The sequence below is a fragment of the Bos indicus genome, chromosome 3, assembly GCF_029378745.1.
Source record: "Bos indicus isolate NIAB-ARS_2022 breed Sahiwal x Tharparkar chromosome 3, NIAB-ARS_B.indTharparkar_mat_pri_1.0, whole genome shotgun sequence".
NCBI lineage: Eukaryota > Metazoa > Chordata > Mammalia > Artiodactyla > Bovidae > Bos > Bos indicus.
The window spans coordinates 94,884,027-94,904,746 of NC_091762.1; the positions used below are offsets into that span (position 1 = coordinate 94,884,027).

At 38.0% G+C, this 20,720-nt stretch overlaps 1 protein-coding gene across 4 annotated transcripts in view; it reads right to left on the reverse strand.

Moving 5' to 3' along the window:
* OSBPL9 (oxysterol binding protein like 9) overlaps positions 1–20,720 on the reverse strand; it is a 164,057-nt gene that overhangs the window by 89,556 nt on the left and 53,781 nt on the right. For all 4 annotated transcript variants that reach the window (XM_019957502.2, XM_019957501.2, XM_019957500.2 and 1 more), the window contains exon 3: positions 20,429–20,507. In XM_019957502.2, the coding sequence (XP_019813061.2) occupies positions 20,429–20,507 (79 nt within the window). The remainder of the gene's footprint in view (positions 1–20,428; positions 20,508–20,720) is intronic.

The following is a 20,720-nucleotide window of genomic DNA, read 5'->3' on the forward strand; positions in this document are numbered from 1 at the left end:
CTGCGTTGCAGGTAGATTCTTTGTATACATATATCCCCTCTCTCTAGGATATTTCTCCCATCCCCCTCCATGCCACCCATCTAGGTCATCACAGAGCACCAAGCTGAGCTTCCTGTGCCATACAGCAGGTTCCCACTAGTTACCTATTTGATACATGTTAGTGTATATATGTCCCAATCTCCCAATTCACCCCACCACCAACCACCGTGGTGTTCAGTGTCTCTTCTCCATGTCTATGTCTCTATTTGTACCCTGCAAATAGGTTCATCTATATAATTTTCCTAGATTCCATATATATGATACCTATTTTCTTAATTTTCAAAAACCTACATGTCCTTAGCAACTAAATGATACTCATAATTATCAAATAATAATCTATCATTTTCTCAAATGATACTTCTTCATGAGGTGTATGCTAAAACTTGACTCCCCAACCAAGCATTTCCTATTCCCCATATCTTGCTGTACCTCTTCTTTTCTTCATTGTACTTATCGCTTCTTTTATATATGTGTGTGTATGTGTGTATATATATATTTTTTATATATATACACACATATATATATATTTGGAGAAAGTAATGGCACCCCACTCCAGTACTCTTGCCTGGAAAATCCCAGGGATGGAGGAGCCTGGTAGGCTGTAGTCCATGGGGTCGCTAAGAGTCAGACACAACTGAGCGACTTCACTTTCACTTTTCACTTTCATGCATTGGAGAAGGAAATGGCAACCCACTCCAGGGTTCTTGCCTGGAGAATCCCAGGGACGGCGGAGCCTGGTGGGCTGCCCCTCTATGGGGTTGCACAGAGTCGGACACAACTGAAGCGACTTAGCAGCAGCAGCAGTTTATATATATTTATGTATGCTTATTATTTATTATCTGTCTCTTATCACAGAAATGTAAGCTCAAAAAAAAAAAAAAGAAATGTAAGCTCCACAAAGGCTGGCATCTTGATTCATTTCATTTATTTATGTATCCCAAGTCCCTAGAATTATGCCAGGCAAACAAGTGTTCAATAAATATTTGTTGAATGAGGAATAATGATTGCACTATTCGGTGTATGGTTTACCTAATGTTTTATATTTGGAATCTAAAAATAGGTTGGATTTCCTAAGAAATCATTATTTTTGCTTAGCATCCTTTAAAGCTGCTCCCTCAAAGATTTATGAACAGTTTTAGCTAAAGTCTCCAAACTGCTGAATAAAACACAAGCAAATATTTACAAAAGTGTTCTCCCCCACAACTTCTGCTTTGACTATCTGAAGCAATACTGTGCTTCTCCTGGACAGAGTCAGCACTGCATTGGGCAACTGGATATCTTTGATTCAGTCAAAGTAGACAGTGAAAATGGGTTATTTTCAATTCATTCTACAACCAGAGGCTTCCAAGTCAAGTTATTCCCAGTAAATAAAAATCTTCACCATATGTAAATATAGCCTAAGAATTTTAGCTGCTGCAGAAGATGTGCCCTAACTACTTCAACTCCAGCTTTTGGTAAAGGGGTCACTATTCCTTAATCATAAATTTAAGAAAAATTAAGATTTGAGTTTTCAATCTTTAAGACTTACAATACTAGAGGAGAAAAGCTGTGGCAGAAGAGAAACAAAAACAGATTCCAAGCCTGAAAAAGGTCGGATGCACCACTGCTGGCACGGAGGTACAGGGGTTCATATGCAAGAACCAGGGAGAGCCTTCTAGGAGTTAAAGGCACCCCCAGCTGACAGTTAACAAGGAAATGGAACCTCAGTGCTATAACGATAAGGAACAAGATTCTGCCAACAACTTGAATGAGCATGGAACCTGATTCTTCCCAGAGTATGCCAATAAGAGTCCAGTTAGCACTTTGATTTTAAACTTGTTAGACCTGGAACAGAGAAATCGGCAGAGCTGGAGGAACCAGTCCCTACCTACAAAACCGAGAGATAATAAATCTGTGTTGTTTTAAGCCATTCCCACACACAAAAAAGACAATACTAAGGAGGGGAGGAAAAAAAAACGTTAGAAATAGGTTGGTTTTAGAGACCTCACCCAGACATCAATAAAGAGGGAGATTTGGCAGAAAAAAAGACTAGAGAAAAAGGAGAGAAGGAAACTGAAGAGGATCCATATAGATACTGAAAGAAGTGATAAAGACCTGGACTATGCAAGTGACTTAGGAAATAGAAAAAGGGTAGAAGCCAATGGCCATGGTTACTCAAGCGATACATGGAAAATGTGGTAGATGCAGATGTAGAGAAAGAGAAGTCTTCGAATTTGGCTAACTGGGTAAATGAAAGTGCTATTCCACAACATAAGGAATACAGAAAGAAAAACAGTTTGCGAACGGCGGGTTGTAAAATATTATTTTGGGTTTGAAGAGACCTAGATTCAATGAATCCTGAAATTTGGTAAACCTGATCTGAAAAATCTTATTTAAGTTTTACAGAATTCATTCATTTTTACTGTTAGTATATATATTGCTAGAAAATATCCCTCTCCAGGAGAAGCCAAAGAGTAGAGTACATCTTTAATGCATTCTGGGGAAGAGAAGGGAGAGAGGGATCAGTTCAGTTGCTCAGTCGTGTCCGACTCTTTGTGACCCCATGGACTACAGCATGCCAGGCCTCCCTGTCCATCACCAACTCCCAGAGTTTACTCAAACTCATATCCATTGAGTCAGTGATGCTATCCAACCATCTCATCCTCTGTCGTCCCCTTCTCCTCCTGCCCTCAATCTTTCCCAGGATCAGGGTCTTTTCAAATGAGTCAGCTCTTTGCATCAGGTGGCCAAAGTATTGGAGTTTCATCTTCAACATCAGTCCTTCCAATGAATATTTAGGACTGATTTCCTTTAGGATGGACTGACTGGATATCCTGGAAGTCCAAGGGACTCTCAAGAGTCTTCTCCAATGCCACAGCTCAAAAGCAGCAATTCTTTGATGCTCAGCTCTCTTTATTGGAGAAGGAAATGACAACCCACTCCAGTAGTCTTGCCTAGAGAGTCCTGTGGACAGAGGAGCCTGGTGGGCTGCCGTCTATGGGGTCACACAGAGTCAGACATGACTGAAGTGACTTAACAGCAGCAGCAGCAGCAGCAGCAGCTTTCTTTATGGTCCAACTCTCACATCCATACATGACTACTGGAAAAACCACAGCCTTGACTAGATGGACCTTTGTTGGCAAAGTAATGTTTCTGCTTTTTAACATGCTGTCTAGGTTGGTCATAACTTTTCTTCCAAGGAGTAAGCATCTTTTAATTTCAAGGCTGCAGTCATCATCTGCAGTGATTTTGGAGCCCCCTAAAATAAAGTCTGTCACTGTTTCCCCATCTATTTGCCATGAAGTGATGGGACCAGATGCCATGATCTTAGTTTTCTGAATGTAGAGCTTTAAGCCAACTTTTTCACTCTCCACTTTCACTTTCATCAAGAGGCTCTTTAGTTCTTCTTCACTTTCTGCCATAAGGGTGGGGTTGTGTACATATCTGAGATTATTGATATTTCTCCCAGCAATCTTGATTCCAGCTTGTGCTTCTTCCAGTCCAGCGTTTCTCATGATGTACTCTGCATAGAAGTTAAATAAGCAGGGTGACAACATACAGCCTTGACATACGCCTTTTCCTATTTGGAACCAGTCTGTTGTTCCATGTCCAGTTCTAACTGTTGCTTCCTGACCTGCATACAAGTTTCTCAAGAGGCATGTCAGGTGATCTGGTATTCTCATCTCTTTTAGAATTTTCCACAGCTTATTGTGATCCACACAGTCAAAGGCTTTGGAATAGTCAATAAAGCAGAAATAGATGTTTTTCTGGAACTCTCTTGCTTTTTTGATGATCCAGCGGATGTTGGCAATTTGATCTCTGGTTCCTCTGCCTTTTCTAAAACCAGCTTGAACATCTGGAAGCTCACGGTTCACGTATTGTTCACCTATTGTTGAAGCCTGATTTGGAGAATTCTGAGCATTACTTTTCTAGCGTGTGAGATGACTGTGATTGCGCAGTAGTTTGAGCATTCATTGGCATTGCCTTTCTTTAGGACTGGAATGAAAACTGACTTTTTCCAGTCCTGTGGCCCCTTCTGAGTTTTCCAAATTTGTTGATATACTGAATGCAGCACTTTCAGAGAGGGATGGAAGGAGGCAATTTTGAGAAGTTGAAGCCAACTACTAGTTCATGAGGATAAATACAGTTTGACTCTTAAATAATATGGGTTTGAACTGCATGGGTCTACTTCTACATGAATTTTTAAACAGTAAATACTGTAGTACTACACAAATCATGGCTGTTTAAATCCAGATTTGGGAGGACAGATATAGAGGAACCACAGATACAGAGGGTTGGCTAGAAATTGTAGGTAGATTTTCAACTGCTCAGTGGACCAGGACACCTACCCCATATCTTGTTCAAGGGTCAACTGGAAAGAATGTCAAAAATACTTTCACTGACTACCAAAGTTAAGAGTTATTCAGAAAAAAAGAATGCTGTTACAGAATCACTCAACTTTTGAATTAGGCAATGAAAGGAAAGAGAGGGGGAAAGTTAATACATGTTAGAAAATTCAGGAAGAAAATGAAAGTAGGGCAAGTAAAAAATATATATATATATAATAAAAGAGAATCTGCTACCTAATTCTTTTGTCTACTTCCAAAGTGCTGTGCTGAGTCACTCAGTCGTGTCCAACTCTTTGCAACCCCATGGACTGTAGCCTGCCAGGTACCTCTGTCCATGGGGTAAACAAGGCCAAAATAGGTGTAGCCTAACAAAGTGACAGAATCAATCTAAGAAGAAACTATTATGTTACTTTATGTTATTTTATTATGTTTATATGATTATGTTACTTTAAAGAGAGTTTTCTGAAGACAGGTATTATTCCTTATACAGAGAGGATAGGGAGACCCTTTAGACTTAAACAAAATATATAGGGAATTCCCTGGAGGTCCAGGGGTCAAGACTCTGCACTTTCACTGCTGAGGACGTGAGTTCAATCCCTGGATGGGGAACTAAGATCCTGCAGGCTGCACAGCGTGGCCAAAAGAAAAAAATGTAATATATATGCAAATAGGTCTTCAGTACATAAAGTACAGTAGAAACACTGCTGCATTATAATCTTCAAAATATTCCCAGTGAACAACCTTTCTGAAGGCTTCACTCTTTGTCCCCAGTAACTCTCCAAGGAAATCTGCTCAAGGCACAAAGCTATCAATAAGTTACTTCCTTCCTTCTCTATATTTAGCTGTAAGCTCTTAATATAATATCCTGACCTTTCTTTAGGAAAGTATATATTTCCAGACCAAGACTGAAATATAAACTTGCATAACCTCAGTGCATCTCACATGATTTAACGCTGACAAAACACAGTCTAGATATAGTAACATGTCATTGATTCAGCCCTACCTACAATTTAGGACTTAAATGATTTATACCAAATCACTATGCTTAAACCGACTCACTAAGTACAAAGTGTAAATAACAATAGAAGAAATTCTTAATGATGAGAAACATGCTAAAAAAATACATCATACAACAATGTTAGCTTAATTCTAGTGTCCACAGATAAAGCTAGAAAAGGGCATTTCTTTTCAGATAGCCTATAATTCAGATTTGCTTCTCTCTGTCTACCATGAACTAACCTGTTCATATTAGTAAAATATTACATTTATGGCACTACCCTGACTTATTTCACTAGCCTAAAAATTTAGATTCCTGAAAGGAAAGGACTCCAGTTAGTTCACATTCAAAAGTGCTGCAAGATGGCTAGAAACTTCCACACAGAGAACATGGTCAAGAATTAATTTATATACTTCAGTCGTATTCTACTCGTGGTCTTCCCATTAACAAATCAGAGTACACTGTGTTCTAGTATAAGTCAGATATTGATCCCCAGGTGTGAGCACTTCTTTCCAAGCCTAAGTTGCTGACCTTCTGATACTTCTTAATTGAAGACTATTTTTCTCAGGGATCTGAAGCCCTGAGGCTTCCTTCAGTGGGAAAATATCACCTGTTTTTCTTAAACAATTGCATTTACCCTGACATAGTCCAAAATTACGTTTTTATTAAAAAAAAAAAAAAATATATATATATATATATATGTGTGTGCATTGAGGGCATGTGTCCACAGCAGGTAGGCACTGGGGACACTGCAGTGAAAAAGACACAGTCCTTAATACATCTGAAAGAACAGTGCTGCCATCCTCCCATTACTCTGTCAGAAAGCCTGGGATAATTCTGCACTCCTTTCCCCCTATCTTCTTAGAAACGGTCACCAAAATCTGCCTGTCATATCCATTTTTCTGTGTTTATCCTCTCTGGGGCACTCTTATTGCCTTTGTTCAAGACCCCATCACCTCCTACCAGAACCTCTGCAGTAAGCTCCAAACCAGGCATCCTGCCTCCAATCTCACTTCTCTTCAAAGCATTCCACAAACAGCTCCCAGTGTTCCTTCTAAGCCACAAAAGGGATCATGACATTTCCATGACTAAAATAACTGATGTTTCTCGCTAACTTATAGAAAAGGGGCTTTAGTTTATCATTCTGGTATATGAGACCTTTGATGATCTATCTAGTTCCAAACAGAACTCAAGCTCCTTTTCCTCACCTCCAATGTATTCTCAAATGTACTGCACTTCCTACATTTCTTTTTCATCCTTCCAAGCTTGTACACATACTTTCCCTTTATCTGGAACGTGCTTCTCCTTTCTTTCTGTGAAGTTTGGTAAATGTTCTTTCTTTTCACTTCTCTTCCTGCCTGACTACATCTCATTTGAAGTATTTTCCATCCTTCAAAATCCGTATCAAAACCATCTCTTCTGTGACGTCTTCCTGCCTCCATCAGTTCTCTTTTCTACATCTCAGTACATCTCTATCACTTTTACATTGCACTGTAACTAGCTGTTTCAAACTAAATCACTTGGATAAGTGATTTAGCACTTTCTGCCTCAGTTTCCTCAAAACTATTTCTTAGGGTTGTTAAAAGAGGGAAATGAGAAAACACATGTTAAGCTCAAGCTGCTATCCTCATTGTCATCTTTCTAGTAAATATTCCCATAGTCCTTCCTCCTACTAAACTGAGAGCTCCCTGACTAGCAGGGAATCAGCTTTCTATCCCTCATATCGTGCTCTTGCCTGTGGCACTTTCAAAAACCTAATTTGGGTTACCTCTAACCCAAACCCTTAGCTAGAAAAAGGAGAAAAGGGAAAACCAAAAACAGCAGCAGAATGATCATCAGCAACTTCATAAAATAAAAAACAATAATAACAACAGCTACTATTTTTTGAGCACTGCTATTTATCAGGCACCATATTGAGTATTTATATACATTTTCTCTAACAGTACAATTCTGGAGCTTGGTATTACCATCCTCCTTTTACTGATGACCCCCTGCTCCACATTTAGGTTTCTCAGGGAGGCAGGACTTCCTCTGCAAAGGAGGAATAAATATTGTAAGATATATTGGCCTATTTTCCTCAATAACTTGAGCATGCTATCTCAGTTGACATATTATGAGAACTCTGCAATCAGAATAGAAGTAAAATTAAACAGGGTACAGGTCAATGTGTGTTTGATATGCTGCCTTTAAATCCATACAGAGACATTCCTGAGACTCTCTTCAGCCACACTTCCAAGCCTCCCTCACACTTGGTGACAGACTGCTCACCTCATGCTTCACACTAGTCTATTTCGACCAATATCCCAGTTCCCTTGCTTCAGTTGGGCCACTGCCAATGACAACTGACAACTAGCAACTTGTATACACACTGAGCACAGGAGAAACTATGCCAACCAAACCACCGGGTAGCATGAAAACCCTAACTACCGTCAGAGTAGGAATGTTGGATTATTCAGAAGAGAAAACAGAACTGAAGTCATAGCATTGTTGTTTAGTTGCTAAGTCACGCCTAACTCTTTGTGATCCTGTGGACTGTAGGCTGCCAGGCTCCTTTGACAGAAGGATTTCCCAGGCAAGAATACTGGAGTGGGTTGCCATTTCTTCCTCCAGGCGATCTTTCTGACCCAGGGATTGAACCTGCATCTCCTATATTAGCAGGCAGATTCTTCACCACTGAGCCACCAGGGAAGCCAGAAGTTAGAGCTGCAGGGAGGTTAAGGCATGGTGAAAAGAGAAGTCAGTGCGACTAAGAGTAAAAAGGGAAAAGAGTTGTGGAGAAGTAGCACTGTATAATGAAGATAGCATGGGCCTGAATTCAGGCTCAGCAACCTCCCATATGTGGTACCTTGGATAAAAACTTCTCCAAGCCTCAGTTTTCTTTTCTATAAAATGGGAATAAAAATACCTATCTCACAAAGATATGTGGGGGTACATATGAGGATTATGGTGCCTAGCATCACATTAACTGCACTCTAAATGTTTGCTCCTTTCCACTCCATTCCCTTCTTTTATTCATCAGAGGCTCACTTCTAGAATAGAATCACCTCCAGAAAAGATTTCTAGTCAATCACTCTCTCCAAGATTTAAAAAAAAAAAATCCCATTGACACTCATCCCCACTTGACTTAAATCATCCATATACAAGGGCTTAGCTTAAATCTTTTTTATATGATCCACTAATTCCACCCACTAGGCAGTCCCATCCAAAGCAGATATATCCTCATTAAAGTCACCAACCCAGCAAAGATGCAGCTTCTTTATAGTTTACCTGAATTCTAATTATTTTTCCAGAGGTATGAGTCAAATTGTCATAGGGTTCTCCAAGTTTAATATTAACAAAATGCAATGGTGAAACATAACCTGAATTTATATGCTGAAACAATGTTACATGTGGAGTACACTGATTAAAGCCACCACAATCATGAGAATGTTCATAAACTACATGTAGTTCATAAACTACATGCAGTGTTAGTGAAGGAGGTTGAAAGGCCAAAGATAACCTTGGCAGAAGTAAGTATTTTCTTAGGGAGTTCACCATCGAGTTAGCTAAAAGGTGACTGCAGTCTAGACACTATTAAAAGATACCGCTTTAACTCTTGGATATTTAACCTGGAGTCAGAGAACTACCTGAAGGTGTGCAAGCAGGAAGATTCCTCTAGAATAATGATTTTCAAAATGTGAGACCCTTAAGGATAGGGGCTTAGCTTTGCTCACTACTGTACGCTCAGGAAACAGCCTAGTGCCTGGTATACAATAAGCATTCAATTATTTGTTGACAATGAAAATAAATGAATGGATGAATAAAAAGAAAGAATGGCTGCAATAAATTGAACACTGGTATTTTCTCAAAGTTCCTAGGGCACAGATGTAGGCCCTCAACCCTTTGACTTTTACCAGAGCAACTATACCTTTTTCAGTCTCACATCTAGGCTTCTAAATAAGGTTGCACATGTAAAATGCTTTTATTAAAAGTTTGAAAAACAGAGAAAATCTAACTATCATTGTAATTTCCTTCTCTGAATTCCTGTTATACTTATAAGTGTATATAATTTAATGCTCACTATGCCCTAAGTCATGGGGCTTCCCAGGTGGAGCAAGTAGTGAAGAACCTGCCTGCCAATGCAGGAGACATAAAAGACATGAGTTCAATCCCTGGGTCAGGAAAATCCCCTGGAGGAGGGCTAAGTCAGTTTTGAGTCCCCAAAGTCTCCTGAGGAATGAGACTACATTTTACATAAGCAGTGCTGGCCTATTCAACCTTCCATATAACCTGTACTTTCTTATACACCGACTCCTCAAAGAAAGTTTTAATTTTCTTACATCAAGCAACAAGTGGACATTTTGCGCCAACACACAGTGCAAAAGTGTGTTGCAAAAGCCTGCCAGGCAACAATTAGTTCTTATAGCGTCACCACCTCCACTGGAAGAGCACTGCTCATGCAACTATTTTAATATATTTCACATTTATTTCACCATTCTTTTAATTAGTAGAAAAAGAGAAAAATTAAAGTGCCAATAGGGGTGACAATTAATATAAACTTTATAAACATAATGGAGAAATCAACTGAGAAATCATTAGGCATGCTAAAAGCAGTAAATCTTGATCATCAATAGGACACTCCTTAGACTTTAGCCCCTAAGATTTTAGTCCATTGCCTATACGTTCATTTTTAAAAGAAAGGTACAAAATGTATGAATATGTTTTATGAATAAATGTTATGTCTAAAAGTCAAGGTGTCATAAGGACTTCATAGTATGTGGTGAGAATGCACCCTCTTTACACCCTGCAAGTCTGTTCAACTCAGTTTCCTTCCATGCACATTTTCAGTTATACATTATACATTAAAGCAGGGAAATGCTCTTCTTTATATATCTTCATTTACTCTGCACAATACTACCTACCAGCAACGTGTTCCAAATTAGATAAAAAGATTACTTAGCAAGATATAATGAATGAGTCTACCCTTTCAAAAAGGAGAGTATAAGAAAAGCATGAGCATACCACCACCAACAAAAACAAGGACAGAAGAATGAGTAATCGACCAAACAAGAAATAAACACATTTTATTCTTGAGGACACTGGGTTGGTATTCTTTTAAAATTAAAATGCCAAATGCTGATGGTGTGATGAAGCAGAAGGGAAATATAAATTGACAATCTCCCTTGAAAGCTACAGGGGAAGGTTTATATAAGGAATAAAGTATTTCAGGAATATTAAAATATTTATGTTTTTTGTTCTGACAAGTTATTTTATGAATCTATCTATCCTAAGCTAAATAGAGATTTGGCTGAAGACTTATGTATGAGGATATTCAACACAGTATTATTTAATATAGAGAAAAATCTGTACAATACAGATGAATGGTTAAGTATGATTATTTATTAAATCATATAACATAAACTATTAGATATCACATTTTCTTAGATCATTCAGTGTCATGGGAAATTTTTCATAATATAATATTTAAAATTGAGTATGGAAATTTATTTACACGGAATGACTCAATTTTGTAAAATTCACACATACAAACATATACTCTCACACAAAAACTGAAATATCAGAAAGGAATCCATAAGCATGTTACTGATAATTATCTTCTGGTATGATTATGGGCGATTATTAGTATCAGCTGTATACTACTCTATTTCCCCAAATTTCTACAGTGAGCAGTTATTAATTTTACTACTCAAAAATGATGAAAAAGGAAATGGTGGGATAAAATGTGAATAATTAAGAAAAAAAATTATATATCAACTAATCCTGGCTATTCAGTAAGCCAAATAGTCCACAATTGGTTAAATTTTGATAAAATATAATTTCAGAAATTCAGGGAGGATCACAAACAGAAAGCAAATTAAGAAGAATGGTACACCACTGAGATCCAATTCTCCTACAGTAATGTAACAAACTCCCAATACATGAATTCAGTAGCATTTCCCCTCCTGATGCCTAGTGAAATTATAACATCTAACTAGAGAATTAGTTATAGGGGATTTATTTCCCTTAAATGAAATCTACAAGTGGTTATTTTGTTTTGAGGAGGGGTTATCACATAAAAATAAAAACTATAACCACAGAAAGAAAGTTTTTTAAGTCTGTAATCAATAGAATAATGGAATCTGTTTACTAATGATAATGCTGAGATGGTTATTTTTAAAGCAAAAGACTTTAACTTATTTTTAAAGCACAAGCCTGCAACTATGAGTTAAGTCTTTTCTTCTAAATGATTAATGATACAGATGTGTCATGCCATGTTGATTGATGTTAATGCAGTAAGGGTTGCCCTAATATCCTTGATCAATATAACATTTCTAAATTAAACAGTTTCCTTCACCACTGGGCTGATTTATAGTAATTTTGCATTTTAATAAATAAGCAAGCTCTAATGGACTGAGCTGAAAAGGTCAGTGATCAGTGCAACAGATGACTCTGCTAGACTTACACAGGTCCTAAAGGTTCTTCTAATTTAAACACTTTTTATTGTTTAAGACTGTTAAATTTTGTCTTATGCAAATTGTATTGCTTTAAAGGTATACCCAAATAAATCTGCAAACAAATTTCATATTTAAATCACTTTGAAAACACACTGATTAAAGAATGCCTTTATTAAAATCCTTTGAAAGTAAAGGATTATTTTATAATGAAAGAATATCACATATTGCTAATTTTCACCTTATAAAAATTTAGATTTTTTTTCCACACACCAGGTTTACTTAAGGCAAGAGACTCCTTCTACGTAGGTTGTTGCTGTTGTTTGGTTGCTAAATTCTCCAACTCTTTTGTAACCCCAGGGATTGTAGCCTGCCAGGCTGCTCTGTCCATGGGATTTCCCAGGCAAGAATACTGGAGTGGGTTGCCATTTCCTTCTCCATGGGATCTTCCTGACCCAGGGATCAAACCCTAGTCTCCAGCACTGGCAGGTGGATTCTTATATGACTGAGCCACCAGGGAAGCCCTTAATGTAGGTTCCTGTGCTGTGCTCAGTCGCTCAGTTGTGTTCGACTCTTTGCGATGCCATAGACTGCAGCCTGCCAGGCTCCTCCATCCCTGAGGATTCTCCAAGCAAGAATATTTGAGTGGGTTGACATGCCCTCCTCCAGGGTTTATGTAGGTTGCTGCTAAGTCACTTCAGTCATGTCCGACCCTGTGCGACCCCATAGACGGCAGCCCACCAGGCTCCGCCATCCCTTGATTTCTCCAGGCAAGAACACTGGAGTGGGTTGCCATTTCCTTCTCCAATGCATGAAAGTGAAAAGTGAAAGTGAAGTCGCTCAGTCGTGTCCAACATAGTAAAAAACAATCTAAGATCAAGGCCAGGACCCCTGATTTTCTGTGTCTTCTCACACATATAACTTGGGGATACTTACACCTAGTATATAAGGTTATGAGAATAAAGCAGAATAACAACACGAAACCCTGGATCCAGATCAATGATTACCAAACTTCAGTGTGTGTCAGAATCACTAGAGGACTCATTCCCAGAGTTTCTGATTCAGCAAGTCTGGGGCTCAGCCTGATATTCTGTGGTCTCAAGTTCCCAGGTGATGCCAGTTAGGTTAGCCTGGGACTGCACTTTAAGAGCTACTGATCTAGACAGACGTAGGCACAATCTACTAATCCTGGGCGTTTAGCTTCTCTGAAACTCAGTTTTTCTGATTCTAAAACTGGAAATATAACTACCTCATTGGGGAGTTTAGGAATTATGGAAGTAATGTACATTGCCTGTTAAACAGAGTGCCTAGTTTATAAGACATATTTAGTAGTAGCTGTTACTGCCACTACTGCTATTTCTACTAAGCAACGGAATATGTAGAACACCACAAAAAATTTTAATTGCATTAAAATTGGCAATGTAATTGCCAATGCAATGGCACCCCACTTCTTACCTGGAAAATCCCATGGACAGAGGAGCCTGGTAGGCTGCAGTCCATGGGGTCGCTGAGGGTCAGACACGACTGAGCGACTTCACTTTCACTTTTCACTTTCATGCATTGGAGAAGGAAATGGCAACCCACTCCAGTGTTCTTGCCTGGAGAATCCCCTGGACGGGGGAGCCTGGTGGGCTGCCGTCTATGGGGTCACACAGAGTCGGACACGACTGAAGTGACTTAGCAGCAGCAGCAGCACTGTAATTTGAAGTTCCTTATATTTTACACCAATTCCTTTCTAGATAAAATTATAAAAGTTAATTATAAACTAGTTGACAAATTTCTATAACTTTTTTGTAGCATCTAAGAGAATGCCTCTAGAGCACAACTGTTGGTGTTCAAATTCCATTTCTGCCTAATGTTACCTACATGTACGTGGCCCCCAGTTTCCTTACCCATAAAATAAAAATAATAGTACCTACTTCATAAGGTCATAAAAACTGAAAGGGTTAAACTACGTAAAACTCTGAATAGTATAAAATAAACCTTTGATAAATGTAGCTATCATTACCATTATTCCAATACACTATCAGTAACATTATAAATCATTATATACGTATATAAAAGCATTATATAAATATAATTTTTGAAGGTAAAATTCAAATAACTGGATATCTTTCTAATTAGTACGAATTATGGTCTATTTAGTCTTTTATTAAGTTGTCACATATGAACTGCCAATATGTAACTACTTTTGAATGATTAAAAACAGTATGTACTTTCATATGGTTGAAGCTAGTAGCTTTCACCTCAACCTCTCTGATCATTTCTTTGAGCCTGTTGATGGTCCCACCCTAGTATACTGCCAGGTTTGGAGGCTCTCTTCTCATTCACATCTGCCAGAAGGTTCATAACCACCACTACCAAAGTTTTAACCACAGACTAAAATATTTAGGTTTTAGCTAGCTCATAGATGCATTGCATTGGTCTACGTAATTGTTTTTTAAAACTGGAAGATTTAATATGCATATATTCAAACTCTTGCACATACAAAAAAAATCTGGATTTCTGGCTTCTCTTGAAAAACTGGACAGTTTTCTCTTGAAAACATTGGACAAGCATTACCAAAAGTCTACAACTGTCTGGAATTAAGTACCAGCTACCCCTTCAAACAGGGCATAAGCTCTCCAAATCCCTAGTTTTCAGTCAGCTTTACTCTTCACTCCTTTACATATCTGCCTAGCCCTGAAGCATTCAATTTTCTAAATTCTATTAATAATTCTACCTTCCAGTAATATGTTGATAACCACTAATCTCCATCTTCAGCCCAGGAAGGAAGGCATGCATGTTCAGTTGTGTCTGACTCTTTGTGACCCCAAAGACTGTAGCCAACTAGGCTCCTCTGTTCATGGACTTTTCCAGGCAAGAATACTGGAGCGAGTTGCCATTTCCTTCTCCACAGGATCTTTCCAACCCAGGGACGGAACCTATGTCTCCTGTGTCTCCTGCACTGGCCAACAGATTCTTTACCACTGCACCACCCAGGAAGCCCAGACTTAGACCCAACTGGCATCACCATCAACACCTGTATGTCCCAAAGACACCTCAAATTTAAGAAGTCCCACACCATCTCTGTTCTAGATTCTCTACTTCAGATGTTGATAACATCCAAACAAAATAGTAAGCCACATCCTTCTTACACCTTTACTACTCTCATTCTCTCAGCTCCCATTTCCCAAGCAACCAACAATTCCTAAAGATTTACTTACTAAAAAAATCTCAAGTCTGTTTTCCTCTTCTCCTTTCCCATTACCAATGGCTTTAATCCACTCAGGGCCTTAAAAATCAAGGCTCTTTATCTAGAGAACCATGTCTTACTCTATCTAATCTCTGCTTAAAACTCTGCTTCATTGGCTCCTACCAGACCTCAGGATAAAAATAAAACCCTTTCATATTAGATGTAGGCCTCTGCCTCAACTCCTGTCCATTATCCTAATGGTACCAAACATTCAAAGTTCTTGAACACATGTGGTAGCATCATATTTCCATACCTTTGCAAATGCTACAACACCCCTCCGCCTGGTAAACTTCTCTTCAGACTTCAGAACTCTACCAGGTAGAGGAGGCAAGGAAGGGGAGGTCAGAGACAGAGCTTGGGGACAGGGACTTCTAGTTTTTATATTATATAATTCTAGACAACCTGAAATTTTTTAGAACTAGAATAATTTTAAGTTGTTATTATTTTAAAAAGAATTACTTGGTAACAAGAAAAACTCTGCTCTTTGTGAAGTACTGACTGTCTCTTTTGCCTCTCCATTATTTCAGTGTCCTATACATATTTCTACTACTGGAGCATATTTCATACTACATTATAGTTACTTCTTCACAAGCTCGCTAACATCCTGGCTTATGTCTTATTAACCTGTATACAGTTCTGAGTACAGGGAGTTACACATACTATTCATACATTAAATGTTTGAACGCAACAGCCAATCTAATGGATACCAAAACTGCTATCCACACAATGTCTAGCTAAGAATCCAAATGCAAACAACTCTGGCTGACTGAGAGAAAAAGGAATCATTTTTTGCTCTTATCAGAAGAGCCAGTTTATAAAGATGAATTGGCAATCATTTTCTTTTTAATCTCTGAAAAATGACATAATGAAGCTGTAGGTTTCAAATCTGTTTAAAGCTCTAACATGCAAGGACTGTAATTTCAATTATTACCTAAAGAGGGGAAAAGGAGTTTTGTTTGTTTGTTTTTCAAAACTAAAGTTAATTTAAATTAACTTTGTTTTGAGAATTTTATGATATTTCTTTAAAATTGTAGCTACTCTGAAATATCAAGCTACCAGAACTGAGAATCATTATAATGAAAAATTATCTATTGTTTCAGGAAAGTTTGTTCTCTTCATGGCACCAGTCCTCTTTATGATTAACAAAATATGTTTCAGGATACAGGACCTGTAGGTCAACTAGAGTCAAACCACAGTGGAAATGAAGATGATGGATAACATTCTGTCTACATATATACTATACACTTGACTTTCTTGTTACTATGGATGAATTGTCTATGCTCTGAGCCAAACGCAATGCCCTCCCTGTGTATTAGGTGTCATCCTGTCTTGCTGTCTCAAAGACACCGATCTAATAATTTTCCCTTTTCTCTCTTGTGTCATCGACTTTTCCCTCTCTACTGAGTCACTACCAACAGCATAAGAATGGCATGTCATTATTGCTCTTATCTTTAAAAAAACTTATTTCCCTCTCCCAGCTACTATTGTATTTCTCACCCTCCCTTTATAGCAGAACTTAAAAGCACTGTCTGTACTCTTAATTTTAAATTGCTCTTCTCAAGGTTATCAATAGACTTAATTGTTAAATCTTGTGATCATTTCTCAGCCCTCAACTTTCTCAATCAGGAGCATTTGACACAGTTGCTGATGGCTCTCACCTCCAAGAAACACTTCCTATCTTGGTTTTCTGGGTACCACATTCACCTGGTTTCCTTCCTCTTTTTTGGTTGATTCTTTTCGATCTCTTTTGCTAGTTCCACTTCTCCTCTGTGCTTCTAAATAAATGTTAGAGTGTTCCAGAGTTCATTACTTGGACCTCTTCTCTTTTCTCTCCATACTTCCTCCCAAATTCTCACAGCTTAAATACCATCTATATGCCAATGACTCCCAAATTTATTATTTATTTAAAGCCTGAACTTTTCTCCTAAACGCCACACTTCAATTGCCTACTTGACATCTCCATTTGGACATTTGATAGGCATCTAGACCTTTATTATAAGAATGTCCAAGGCTAAGCTCTCTATGCCCACCTGTCCGCCACCCCCAACTGGTTCCCCACTTCAGTTAATGGCAACACCCGTCTGGCTTAAGTCAAAAATATGGTGTCATCCTGTCTTCCTACTGTCTTTTTTTCACATGCTACAGTACAACCTTCAAAAAAATATAATACCTAACAACAAACTACTACTTAGCAATATAAAAGGAACTACCAATACATGCAACAAGATGGACAAGCATTAAAAACATACTGAGCTAAAATAAAGCCAGACAAAAAAGAGTACATACTGAAAGATTCTATTTGTGTGAACCTCTCCAAAAGAAAAATCTAATCTTTAGTGATAGAAAGTAGATCAGTTGCTGTCTGGAGCCAGGGGCTGGAGTGTAGACTGACAAAAGAATAAAAGAATCTTCTGGATGACAGAAATGTTCCAGATCTTGACTATGGTAGCAGCTATATGAGTAAGTAAATTTGTCAATATTCACTGAATTTTATAGAGTATACATTTTATTGCATATTAATTATACCTCAATAGAGTTGATTAAATACACATGCACAATTGAACCATCTCTCACTACCTCTCTACTCCCACTGCTACCACGTGGGAGCCGCCATCATCTCTCTTCTGGATTACTCTAGCCTCCTAATTAGTTTCTCTGCTCTGTTCCTGCCTCTTGCATTTTATTCTCAAAACAGTGCCCAGAGTGATAACTGTTTAAAAATCACATCATGTCACTCCTCTGCTTAAAATCATCTATAATGGCTTATCTCAGTATAATTCAATATCCTTACTGTGCCATGTAAGGCCTCATACAATGTTACCTCTTAGACATCATCTCACACTACCCTCCCCATGATTATCCGCACTCCAACCAGAGCGGGCCTCCTTGCAGGTCTTCAAATACGGCAGGCACACCCTTTTGCACTTACTGTTTTCTTTGCCTGGAGTGATTTACTCTTCACCCATCCCCAACAAAGCCATATAAGCTTGTTCCCTCACTTCCTTCAGGTCTTTCACCGAAAGGCATCATCCCAATGAGTCTCCCTAGCCATCTAAAATTTTAAGCCACCCCCTACAAATATACACACACTTCTATTTCATTTTCTTCTTTCCTGCATTTTTTTTTTTCTTGCCAGGACTTGGCACTGTCTTATTTCCTTATATTTTACCAATTTATCTTATTTATTGGCTTTCTCCTCTACCAGATTAGATGCTACAGAGGGGATGAATTTTATATTTTGTTCACTACTGTATCCCCAGAACTTAAAATAATATCTAAAATAGATGTTGAACAAATTAGTGGATCTAAACAAATTCTAGCTTTCCCTTTAAGAGTTGAAAGTAAGCAGAATTTGTTTTATAGATGTCTCAATTGATACTTGATGTCTCAATTGATACTTTTCACTTGCTTCAAAAAATTCTGTTATATTAAACTTTAAAAAGTCAACACATTTACACACATGCTAATGTATATCCATCTTAACTTGCTTTCAATTCTAATCAAGAATATAAGACCTTAGACATGGAAAATTTCATCAATTTTTCAGCAAACTTATGAGCAAGGACCTATGAAGGCAAAATAATTCTTATTATGTCCAAGAATATAAAGAATATTAGAGTTCTTTACAAAAACCAAATAATCTCATGTTGTCTGAGACTTCCAAAACTATTACAGTAGAAAATAAACTAATGAATCCAACAGTCTCAGAACTAAGTATCCATTTAAAAAATACATATAACACTTATTTATCCTTGTCATTTAAATGATTCATTAAAGGAATCACTTGTTTTACAAGCAAACAACATAAATACAGAAGTGTTAAAGGGAAGATCAGTTTAACATAAATAATTTAAATTAGAGAAGGGAGAGGTGACTTTACTCTAGAGGCCTGAGTCTCCTCTCCTTTAAACAGGCAAACAATACAGCTTCTGAAGTCCAAAGAAGATGTCTTCTTAGTAACTGCAGAGGAATTTCATACTGCAGTCTTTACCTGTATCTAGCAGCTACTACTTAAAATACGTTGAAGTATTCAAGTTCATTCAAGTAAAGAGTTCCACAGTGTGGGTATTATCTGGTTTCACTGATAAGCAGCATTACATATTTAACCTAAAAATAAAGGCCACGGACTTTCTTAAACTAAGATTTTAAATGTTTTATGAAATTAAATGTAGTAGAAAATTTCAAGAGAGTATTAGTTAAAAGCAGTTCTGAGTAAAGAATATGACCAAACGTAATAAATACTCTAAGAATGCTTTTTCCTAAAAGCATTAGAGATATCACAAGTGAGTACATTGGCTTGTCTTTATTATATATAAGCTGCATCTTTCATTTCTATGTGCCAACAAGACAATGAAGAAAAATTACTGCAATATACTATCCTAATACAGAAGGACAATAGCTGTCTAAACATCTCACATATCTGGTCACTGTTAGACTTCATAACCAAAACATTTTTAAACAATAAATTGATTTACTATTTTTTTTTATCCTGGTATACCTAGCATCTATCACAGTGCACTGTCACTTGTAGTTCAGAAAAAGTGCAAATATTCTCAATTTCTAAGTTTCTTGGACTGCTTTAAATATAAAATAGAGGTTACTCTCAATAGACAAAAATAGCAAAAACATTAGTATCAAAGCTAATAGACACTCCTAACAGATGAGAGTACATTAGGACAGGATCATTAAAACTGACTTTTATTTGCTGGTTTAGAGTTTTCAAAGCAAGATGAAATGAGAATGATCATCCAGTACCTTACCCTTTCTACCGGTGAACCAGAGCATGCAATGCCGAAACATAGCAGTGGCAGATGGCATTTGGTGTTATTAACTATAAAAAGGATAATAGCAGAGAAATGATGGCTGGCAGACAAGACACAGAATGCAGATGAAATGAATGCAAACTTGTAGTTCTTGAAGCAAAGCAAAACCTTAAGCCAAAGGCTGCCACTAGCTTCAATTTAATTTATATTTTGAGTTTTACAGGGAAAAACACTGCAACCTTCACAATCAGTCTTTAGACTCTTCATGCAGAAGGAGAGCCATACTCCTCGATAAAGAAGATCAGCAACCTTCTGTAAACACAAGCCAGGAGCAACAGCAGCAGCAGCAGCAGCAGCAGCCCATTACTCTCTCCCTTCACTGATTTTTATCGTTTAAATTTTTAATCTCCAACTGCAGCCAGATCCACAGATGTTTCAAAGAGATCTGTATCCGATGCAGATACGATTAAATCCCTGCCTAACCTGCAGTACCACTTCATCCAGAACGGTCCTGTGTACTCGTTCATACAGGATCAGTTGTAAAAACCATTCTAGTCATCCAGCAAACAACCCAAAGGAGAAGGAAAGAAGCAGTTGGGACTGTGAAGAGAAAAAAATCTCTTCTTTCAGCTCACCCTGGAAATGGAAGGTTTTCTGATCAACAGTTATTGTGAAGGTGCTGTCGTCCTCATCGTCTATACCAATCACAGCTCCCTGTGAAACAAAGAGCAAAATCCCAATAAGGCAAACAATGACATCAGCAATATTCGCTACTGCTACAGCCCTGGAATGCTCAATGCACCGACGACACTGGAAGCAGGCTAGACACAGAAAAGGGAACCTGAGACTCCAGCTTTGCTTACAGAGGGGGGTGGCAGAGCTCTGTTGGAGTCTGCAAGGGTACTTTCTACTCTTGCTTAGGGGCAT